The sequence below is a fragment of the Tympanuchus pallidicinctus genome, unplaced genomic scaffold (genome assembly GCF_026119805.1).
Source record: "Tympanuchus pallidicinctus isolate F22 unplaced genomic scaffold, pur_lepc_1.0 scaffold18, whole genome shotgun sequence".
In the NCBI taxonomy this organism is placed as follows: domain Eukaryota; kingdom Metazoa; phylum Chordata; class Aves; order Galliformes; family Phasianidae; genus Tympanuchus; species Tympanuchus pallidicinctus.
Window position 1 is genome coordinate 8,982,294 of NW_026294699.1, and position 10,476 is coordinate 8,992,769.

The 10,476-nt window shown below is 56.6% G+C and overlaps 2 protein-coding genes across 2 annotated transcripts in view; both read right to left on the bottom strand.

Annotated features, from left to right (window-relative positions):
- Positions 1–2,096, bottom strand: part of NHERF2 (NHERF family PDZ scaffold protein 2) — a 28,360-nt gene extending 26,264 nt beyond the window's left edge. The window contains exon 1 of the mRNA XM_052679665.1: positions 1,814–2,096. Coding sequence (XP_052535625.1) covers positions 1,814–2,023 — 210 coding nt within the window. The 5' untranslated portion in view covers positions 2,024–2,096. The remainder of the gene's footprint in view (positions 1–1,813) is intronic.
- A 6,126-nt stretch (positions 2,097–8,222) lies between these two features.
- NPW (neuropeptide W) lies at positions 8,223–10,066 on the bottom strand. Its single transcript, XM_052680064.1, has 2 exons — positions 9,683–10,066; positions 8,223–8,631 (listed from the first exon to the last, which is right to left on the bottom strand). The coding sequence occupies exons 1-2, from the start codon at positions 10,064–10,066 to the stop codon at positions 8,596–8,598; spliced, it is 420 nt and encodes a 139-aa protein (XP_052536024.1). The 3' UTR covers positions 8,223–8,595.
- Positions 10,067–10,476: the final 410 nt, after the last annotated feature.

The following is a 10,476-nucleotide window of genomic DNA, read 5'->3' on the forward strand; positions in this document are numbered from 1 at the left end:
CAGGACACAAGGTGTCCCACACACAGCCCCATTTCAGCCCCCTCCAAGGTTTCGCTGTGCCATGGGATCCGAATTGTGGCATCCAACTATTCTGCCCACCACCAGAAGCAGGCTGCAGTGCTGCATCCCAAGCAGAACAGGACACCGTGGGAACACCTCCTGCTCCTTATAGAGCTAGCTTTAGCCAGAAACAGTTACACTGAACAGCAAAGCCTTGTTTGCTCCCATTGCCATCCTGTTGCAGCTTCAGATGTGCATGGGGAAGCGTTACTTGTCCAAGGACAGCAATTAAAACAGTGTGAAGAGGAGAGACTGCAGCAGTGCTCAGTTCCAGCTGTACTCATGCACCAGAGCAGCATCACCCACCCTGTAGCATGCCCTTGGTTGGCATTTTACTGGGGAAAGTCATTCTTGGCTGGGCAAGAAGAGCAGGTCCTGGGGCATGCTCAGGCACAGGTGTCATTGCAGCAGGAACAATCTGGGCCTGTTTGCTCCCCAACAGCCCCAGCCCCATAGGACACCCCATCCTATGCTCCACAGCAGTAATGCCACAGCTCCATCCTTCTTCCACCAGCTGGAAACAGGAGAGGGAAAGTCCCTCCTATTCCCTTTGGCCTTCAAGAAGCCCCTGCTCATTTCAAAGCCACAGCAGGCCACCTCGGATCTGCTATCGCTCCTTCCCCAGCATCCGAATTCCAGCGGGGAGCTGCAATGCTTTCCAACAGGAGAGCGCCGCCCGCCTCGCTGCCCAGCAGGATCAAAGCACGGAGCCTCCTCGGGTGGTTTTGAAATCGCATTCAAGACAAACATCAACTTTCACAGAGCTGGCTCAGATTATCCAAACAGGCAAAATCAGCATGGGAACCTATGAATCTAAGCACGGGGCGGGGAATTGAAGGCTTTAGTGGAGACACCCGACCTGCTCACCGTGCCCTGAAAGGTTCTGCCCTGGAGAACACCGTATCCATGCCATGGAACTCGGAACCCATACACACACCCCAAAAGAGTGCTGGAACCAAAGGCTGCACAAGGCACAACCCTGCTGTGCAACAATGCATCACTGGCAGAGATGCCAGGTGCCTGCACTCAAGCCTTGGACCCAGTACACCATGGTGCCATGCAGCGGCTGCCCCAGACTCACTGCTTGTTCTCTGTGCTGAACTATTTAACAAACATTTGGTTTTATAAACAGAAATGGACACGGCCTGAAGCATGCAGCTCCTCCTGCAGAACTGGGACCCGTCTTACTTGGATCCCCTCCAGTTCTGTCCGTGCCCTACAGCAGATACTAAACCCTACAAAGCCCTATCACCTTTCAGCCACTCAAACCGCTGAACATCTGCAGGGCTCTATCTGTAGATTTTGAGGCATCTTTGCCCAGTCCAAGCTGCAGCAGCTTGCCTAAAGTGGCCGAAAAAAGCACCAAGCAGAGCCGGAAATAAAGCCCGGGTCTCCCGATTCCTTTTCGCCATAGATTGCATAACACAGCAGTGCCCTGCCCATGCCAAAACACCTTCAGCTCTCCCACCTCGCTCTCCTGGCTGCCGCGATTACAACATCCTCCTGCAGCGGGGACACGGCCGTTCTCGTGGGAACGAGGTGTTCCGGGCTGCAAGAACTCCAAACAGGCCGAGACCTGCGTTGGGTCACCCACCCTACCGGGCACCCCCGGCACCGCACTGGGACGGGATGCTCCGATGGGATCCGGGGTGATGCCCGCACGGCGGCTGGGGAACTCAGCCTCGGGGGATGGGGGGGATCCCCGCACTCCTCCCACCCCTCCTCCCCCCTTCCCACTCCCGCAGTCCCGGACCTGGTGGTGCGTTTCCTGCTCCACGTTGAGCCCGTTCACCTCCACGACTCGGTCCCCAGCGCGCAGCCCCGCCGCTTCGGCGGGTGAACCGGGCTCCACTTTGCGGATGAACTGCCCGCTCTTGCCCTTCTCGCCGTGCAGGTGGAAGCCGTAGCCGTTCTCCCCTTTCAGCATATGGCACAGCCGCGGTTTCAGCTGGTCCTTAGCCATGGCCGGGGCGAGCGGAGGAGCGCGGCGGAACGGAGCGAAGCGGAACGGGGGCGGGCGGCCGCGGGGCCCTTTTATGCGCGGAGCGGGGCGGGCGCGGGGCGGCGGGGCGCGGAGGGGCGGGCCCGGGCCGGGGCCGCGGTCGGGGCCGGCGTTGGGGTCGGGGCGCTGCGCAGCGCGGCCATACTGCGCGCTGCCCGGGAGCGCGGAGAGTGGGGAGGGGATGGGGACGGGGATGGGGATGGAAGGGGCGGAGCTGGGGATGGGGACGGGGCGGGCGGAGCCGGGAACGGGGCGGACGGATCCGGTGGTGTCCCGGGGGCGGGTGGTGAGGGGATGCCCGCGGAGCGGGGGTGTCGGGGATCGGAGCCGCCCGGGTCTGCTCAGAGCGGAGTCGATCGGGATCGTGCGGGGAGCGCAGAGCGGGGCCTCCCTGGGCTCTGCTTTGGCTGCCGCGGCTCCCACGGGGCCGCTCGGAGACCCCCGAGCTGGAGGGAGCAGGAACTCCCAGAAGGTACCGCAGCAGTGCCAGAGCCAGGCCCTAGCCCTAACCCATTCTCCCCCCGGATAGGGACGCATGGAAAGCAGCGCAGAGCAGCACAGCTCTCCAGAAAGAGAACGGGAGGGAATGGGGACCCCTCGCTCCCAGAGAGCTGCTGAGATGTGATGGGTTCAGAGAGGGGAGGCTGCAGCCCAGCCTGGAGATGGAGAGCCCTTTGGGGATGTCTGCTGGTCCGCCCAGCCTGGCACCAACAGAACTGCTGGCCTGACAAGCTCTGGATGTTCCTGGGAAAGAGTTCTGAGATGGCACACAGCTATTTCACCAAGGACCGCCATGGGCTCAGCTGCCCCAATGCCCTCCCCACATCCCGCTTGTCTCTGTGTCTGCAGGGCACTGACGTTCCCCCAGCCCTTTCCCCACCTTGGTCCATGTGTAGCCTCAGACAAAAACTTAGTGTCCCCCAATGCCAGGCTGCAGGGAAGGGCTCACCAGCTCCAGCTTCCAGCAGCAGAGCTGTGCTGCACTCATTGCCCGGCTGAGCTGCCCTCGGCTCACTGTCATTCAGCTGTGCTGAAACACAGAGATTCCCATCTTCACCCCTTTGCATCTCTGATTTCATTTCCTTGAGAGCTTTTACAGGAGGAAATAACCCAGATCTGTTATCACAGCACTGGTGCTGTGGGTCTTGTTCCAATGTCGAGGGGCTTGTTCCAATGCCCCAACTGCTTTCCTAGCAGATTTTTATAGAGGAAGGAGAGGAGAGGGCTTCTACTGAAGTTCTGCATTAAGTCACTTTTCAATGGGATGTTCGAACCAAAAAGAATTAAAAGAAAGCATTATTTTTCTCTTTCCACCCACGTTTCCTGCAGGCAGTGTGGATGTTCAGGTGCTGCACACCAGCAGGGGCTGTGCTGGACACAACGAAGAGGTCGCAGTGCATTGGGTGCCAGCTCAGCTCCGTTGGGTTTGTCCCTGCAGCACTGCTGCTGCTGCAGGCAAGTGGAGAATCCAGAGAGCATTTTATCTGCTGTACAACATAACTGCTCCCTTGAGCCTCTTTGTGGAGTCCTGAAGCTTTTTTAATCAGTTTAGAGGAGTGCGAATAATTGATTTTTCCGCTCTCTGGCCAAACCAAAAAAAAAGAAAAGAAACACTGGAGAGAGGGAGGGAGGAGAAGGAATTGTTTCAAGTTTATCTGAACCAAAAGAAGTTTTTATTCAGTGCAATAAAAACTGAAGGGAGAAAATCTTTTGGGTGGTCGGGTGGAACGTTTTAACCCTTTTGAATATTGTTTCTAGGAAGCGTTGGTATCTTACAAAGTAAAAAGGGGGGGAGAAATACTGTTTCAATGAGGTAAAAATGAAATGTTTGAGTGTTTCCCAAGTGCTTATTTGTTTGAGCGTAAACGTTTTCTCAACTGCGACCTAAATTGGTTGACTTTTTTTCAGGCTTATACCCAAAAAGCATTAAAAAAAAAAAACAAAAACAAAAAGAAATTAATTGTATTAAGTGTAGAGAAGTGAAGTGGGGTCTGTCCTGGCACTGAGTGCATCAGGTGTGAGAAGATGCAGCCCAGCACAGATGCTGAGATTTGTGAGAGCCACTCTGGAAAAGCCTTTTGCAAAGCTGAAGGCAGAGCTGACAAAGGGCAGCAGGACCCCAGGAGCTCAGATATTCAGCAGATATTGCACAGATTAATTCTTATTCCATTTAAATTTTGGTGTGTTCTGACTCATCCCAATATCCGGATCCTAATTGCGTTCCCCTGGAGGCTGGGGAAATTTATGAGACCTTTGTGCTGGGAGGGCTGGGAGCTCTTTCCATTTGACATCTGCTTGCAGCCCACTCGCTGCGTGCTGCAGTTACACGGAACTACACCTGTGTACAGCTCTGTTTGCTTTCGGTCTGCCGACGTTGTGCAACCCATGTGAAACACACACACCACAACGAGAGGTTGCAGCAGGGCAGCAATGTGGGCAGACCGGCGTGGGAGGAGCAGGACAGTCTCATAGCTCAGAGGTCTGCCTACGTCCAGCACATCTCTGCTCTGCAGCCCTGCCTTTGAGGCTGTTGGAAGGGCAGCGGGGTGAGAGGTGGAGGGTGGTGTCCCAGTGCTGATGATGGGCTGCAATTTCAGTGCAGTTCAGGTTTTGCACACCTTTGGTCCTGCTGCTGCAGGTGGGAGGAGGGTGATGAAGGCTCCCAGTGCTTCCCTCTGCAAGCAGCACACATCAGAACCAGTTTGCACCTCTGGTGTTGGAACTGGCAGCTGCTGCCGGGGCGATGCTCTTCCTCTTCCTCCCCTCCTCTGGCTGGTGTCGGCAGCAGTGTTCACTCATCCTCCGCAGGCAGTTGTGGATAAGCCATTGTCACTGCTATAATTATCCCAGGCCGTTAATAAGCGCAGTCCCAGTGAAGCATTTGTGCTGCAGGAGGGACAGGAAGGCTCCTGAAATGCATCGTCTCGTTTTCATAAGGTTTCTGTGTGTGGCACTATTGAGTTGTAAATAAGTGAGGTTGATAGGGATAGAAGGAGGATTAATCAGCAGGAGGATTAATAACATGCTTTGTGAGTTGTGAAAGTCCAGACAATTCAGTGATGCTCCCAGGAGCTGGGAGATGCCTCTTTCACAAGCTGGCAGATGGGAATCTGCCCAGGCCCTTTGGGATTTGCAAGCAGAGAACAGAGCTATCAGTGCTGTGCCAGAGAGGGACTGACTGCACTTGGTGTTGTGCAGAAACGTGGCTGGTGTCAGTCCGGCCCCATCTGTCCCTATCCAAGGAGTACCTGGATATCTGCGAGGTAAGGCAGAATATACTCAAATACAGTTCCAAGGAAGGCATCCTGCACTCTCCCCATATATTATGTTGTCCATATCATTCCAGCACACTATAATCAGGGAAAACGGCACTAAAAGGGCTGTGAATTCAGTTGGTGCCCTCAGGTGGTGCAGCACGCCATAGCAGGAAGGGCCCTGGGCATACAGCAGTGCCTGGGTTCAGTGAGCCCATTGGGATGCCCGGTTCCTTTCCGAGCCTCGGTGCAGATGCTTGCAATTACCACCCTGCTCAGCTTGGCACAGCACCAACAACAGGCTCTGCTACTAAGCAATTAGCCCTGTTCATTTTATTAAATAGCCATTCCATGCTAATTGCTTGCTTTGCTTCAAGCTCAGTAAATCAGAGCTGGATGTGGATAAAAGGGAGAGCAGCACCAGACCCTGCAGTTGGCTCCATCCCTGGAGCACCCATCCCTAGGAGTACCCATCTCTGTAGCTTCCACCCTTATGGGCATCCACCCTATGGACACACACCCTGTGAGCACCCACCCTTGAATGCACCCATCCCCAGAGCACCCACCCCAGGCGAGTCTGGCAGCAGAGCAGCACAGGTGACCACGTCCACGGAAATATCAACAGTGCAGAGGGGAACTCCCAGGGCAGGAATGTGCCTGCAAGGTCGTTGCCAGACCTGGAAGAGAAATTCAGTGTTAATCCACATTTCACTCAACTGGAGCTGCTTCCTCCTTGCATCTCAAGTCATAGGAGCTGGATTGGATCCAGAGCCTGGGTTAGACGAGTGGAAGAGTAACAGAAGCAGTCTGAGCTGGGGGGGGGTGTCTTGGGATCAGCCCTGCCCCTTGCAGCTGGGGTGCTCGTCCAGACACAGGATGCAGAGAGCATGGAAGCTCCATGCTGGTGGTTCAGCCTGGATTTAATCTTGGTGAGTTAACCCCACAGGCTCAGCTGAAGGAGATCTCTGCTCATGTCTCTGAGCAGCTCTATCCTTATCAGCACTCTGGACAACTTTGGAATAGGCTAAAGCACAGAAAGCACAGAGATAGCGTTATCTCCCTGCTCTGTACATCTCCTACTCCTTATCTCTGGCCTTTCAATTTCCCAAAGCAGCATAAGCGTGATGGTGTGGACAGGCCACAGGCCAGCCCCACGGCTGCCCCAATGGGGCAGGGCCTGCAGGACCCAGCATAGCCTGGCACCACAGGGACATCCACCACCAATGGGACTACCAGCCCTGCCCAGGGATCTCCAGCCCCTCCAGCACCACACCATAGCAAGGCTCAACTCAGCAGGGCGAGGAGCAGATCTAAGAAGGGAGGAAATTCCTTGGGGAGTTTTCTTCCTCCAGAGCACACGGGGCCCTACGTCCATTGTGTGTGCGTGGAGACCGTGGCGGTTCCTCCTGGGCCGCCTGTTCCTGCCAAGCCTGGGCCCTGCTGTGCCCGCTGCCCCGCTGGATGCTGCTGGGCTCCTGGGAGAGGCCAGGAACGGGGAAGGAAGCGGAGCCGCCCCAGACTTGGACTGGGTGGGGTGGGATGTCTTCCTGCCCGCTGCAGCCCCCAGGGTTCGTCTGCTGCAGGGCTGGAACACAACGCGCCCGCTGGCATGGAGGGGTGGGTGGCAGCATCACTGCGTCCGCTGGAGCCAGGCTGGGCATGCAGAGCCCCACATGGCACGCAAGGAGCCCCAGAACAGCCCCATCCCTGTGGGACTTACGGGATGGGCCTCACCATAGCGAACGGCCTCATGTTTCTGGAAGGGACTCTACAGAGAGCAGACACTGTGCTCTGCACGGGGACTGTGGTATGGGGACATGGTGTCGGGATAAAGACCTATTGCTCCTGCCTCCTTCCTGCTCTCCCTCATCTCACAGCACCCCATGGCCACAAGATGGCATGGCAAAGCCGTCGCCGTGCCACTGCACTCCCTTAGCACCTCCTGCTCACAGCCTCCCCACAACCCCTGAGGCTGCAATTCATTTCAGAGTCTCCATAGGACAGCTTTAGGGTTCCACATCCCATCCACAGCCCATATGGCTGCAGGCAGGAGAGAGGCAGAGCTCTCCTGAGGCTGCTCATAAAGGAGGGATTGCTTCAGTGCCCGTGGGAGAGGAGTAATTAAACACCTTGGGAAGGCTTCTTCCTGTTGGCTGGGATTGCTGACCCCCAGGGAAGGCCCAGACTTCTTCAGAGCACAGAGGAAATCACTTTGTGGCCCCAGGTGAGAAATAATCAGCCCATGCTTCACAGCTGCAGGAGGAATGATTTTATGAGGTGAGTAGTGGAAGGCTGGAGGTTAACCAAGAGTCTCACCGGGATTGCCCCAATATTGGAGCATTGCAGTGTGTTTTTCTGCATGATGCAGCCACGTTTCCCACACCAGCGCCCTTCATCGCCCTCTCTGCATCCCCTGTGCAACACTGACCTTTGCATTTCTCACCTCCTGTTGTCACTCACTTCCATCAAGAGCAGAAATTTGCCTCTTTGGCTGCTCCAGTGCCTGATGAGCAGTGCAGCAGACACAGCCTTTTTCGAGTGCCCTAATGGCAATCTCACATTTGTGCCATCCATGTACCATCCTGTTATAGTGATGAACAGAAACTTGAACGCTCTGGGAAAATTGGGAGGGGACTCAGTGGGGATTCCAGCACAAGAGCCATCCTCAGTCCTGGCTCGATCTTTGACATCTGAACTGACACCCAGCCTGGCAGCAACTCCCTCATGGGCACTGAAAGTAATTCACCACAACACTGCACAAAAAAAAAACCCAAAAAACTGTATCGAGAAGTTAAATCACGTCAGAAAAATCTGGGAGTGACCAGAATGCTGCAGCGCCTGCCCTGGCTGAGCCACACCAACCTATGCTAAAAGGATAAGAAGGTTGCACAATGACACACGTTTCCTTTGATTGAGTCTCAGTTTAATGAGGGCAAGATCCTAGGAAGCAAACAGTATGTGTTTGTGTCATATTGCAAACAAGCAAGTACAGAAATCTAAAAAAAAAATAAACAAAATAAATATCTTCCCTGTTGGTTTCTCCCCAAGTTCATAGCACTAAACTGACCTGAAAACAAGATGAATTTACCACTGCACTTAGACAGTGGGTGAGAAAAAATCTGATATGTGTATTATTTATTTATTTTTGAATGCAATTGTCTGTATGCTTTCAGAGGTCAGAGCAGCCGGAGAAGCGCCCATGGAACTCAGCAGCCACTGAAAAGTCCCCACCGTGGGCAGCTGGCACTGCTCAGCTCCTGGAGCTTCCCTGCCCGGCCTTCAGCGCAGCGCAGCGATGTCTTCAATCGAGAGAGGCTGCAAGGAGAAAAGGGACCCTGTGTTACATTATGATTATTATATACCACCCACGCTTCGTGCTCCCTGCTGTGGGCTCAGAGCTCACCTACCATCACTGCAGACCCTTTCTGCCCCGCTTTGACACTGTGTATGCAGACTGAGCTCTGCAGCTGCAAGCAACCCTATGAACACCCCAGTCCTGGGCTCAGCCCTGCCTGCAAGGCTCCAGAGGAGATTTTACCGTGAATTCAGAGCAATGCATCCTACACACAGGTCTGGGCCACAAGTGTGGTGCCCAGCACCACTCTGCCTCTGCTTCCAGCCAGGAGTGACCAGGGCAGCACAGGCGTAGCACAGCTGATAAGCCTGCACTTTCCCAAAAAGGCACAATTCCTAGATTTCCACCAAAAAAAAGGAAGGGGGAAGGAGATGTGGCTACGTGTTTTGGGGCTGATCCAACATGTTGAAGCATCCCTGGATTTCAGCTGGATGCTGGATCCTTGCTGATGTAAGAGGAAAGAGGTTTAATGTTTGGAAACAGCCCTCAAACAGTCCCACGCAGTTGAGCAAAGCAGAGAAGGCAGGGAGAAGGAATCTGGGAGGGGCGATGCTGGGAGCTCCTCAACCCCACAAACACCCCTGTGATGCACTGACAGCTCGGGGTGCAGGCATGTCATCCCCCAGTCAGGGGCACAGAAATCACCCAGCCCCTTTTTTTCACCCTAAAATCCAAGCATAGCCTCTCTGAACAGATCTGACCATCCCAGCTCACTACCCTGGGACCTCGTGGTCCAAGTGTCAAAATGCAGCACAGACTTCTGCAAACTCACATGATTGCACCCACCCGATGATGAGGATGCTACTCTTCCCCCCCCCCTCCTTATCCCCCATCACGAGCCGGGCTGTCCCGCGGGGTCCCTTCACTCCGTACCGCCCGGTGCCGGGATGCTGAAGGCAGCGAGACGCTCCTCGCACCCAGCGATGCCAAATCTCCTGAACACCGACCCCGCGCCCCAAGCCCCACGCCGGCACCCCGGTGGCCGCTCTGCCCGTCGGTTCCCGGCTTTACCTGAGCTCCGTGGGCGGAGGGCGGTGGCCGGGCGGGTGCGGGACGCGGCCCCCCCCAGCCCCAGCCCCGGCGGAGCAGGCGCTGCAGGAGGCGGCCGGGGCCGGGCGGCGGTGGCGGAGGGTCCCCCGCGAGGCTCCCCGGGGGCTGCGGGGCTGCGGCGGACGCGGTGCCGCCAGGGCGGTGCAGAGGTTCTGCCGGCAGCTCCCGGCGCCAGAGGTACGGGGAGCGGCGGACGCCCATCAGCAGCCCCGAGGCGCGTCCCACCGTGTGGTACCGCGGGCTGGCGACGTGCTTGTACCAAGCTCCCGCCGGTGCAGCCGGCAGCATCAGCCCCAACAGCACCAGAGCCCCCCAAGCGCCCCCCGACAGCTGCCCCCTCGCCATGGCTGCGGGCAAGAGGCGTCTCGGCAGCCCCGGGCGCCCCAGAGAAGGCAGCCCCGCGCCCGCGCCCCGCCGGTTTATACTGGAGCCGGGAGGGGCACCCAGCGGCTCCGCCCCGGCAGCCCCCGGCCGCCCCCCGGCAGCCCCTGCCCCGCGAACCTCCTCCCCGCCGCCCGCCCCTCTTCGCCCCCTCCCGTGGCCCTGAGCGTCCCTTGTGAGCATCCTCTGCAGCACCGAGCATCAATCCTGCCGCCCCGAGCATCCTCCCTGCAGCTTCAAGCATCCCTTCCCTCCTTGAGCATCCTCCTTACATCCCCAAGCATCTCCCCTACAGCTTCCAGCATCTCTCCTATCCATGAGCATTTCCCTGCAGCCCCAAGCATACAACTCATGGTTCAAGCATCGTCCCCACG

Excerpts from the sequence above, each read along its gene's own strand:
- NPW (XM_052680064.1), bottom strand. The coding sequence starts at position 10,066 with ATGGCGAGGGGGCAGCTGTCGGGGGGCGCTTGGGGGGCTCTGGTGCTG. Across the intron at positions 8,632-9,682 it reads CCTCCGCCCACGGAGCTCAG|CCTCTCTCGATTGAAGACAT; the intron begins GTAAAGCCGGGA and ends TTCTCCTTGCAG.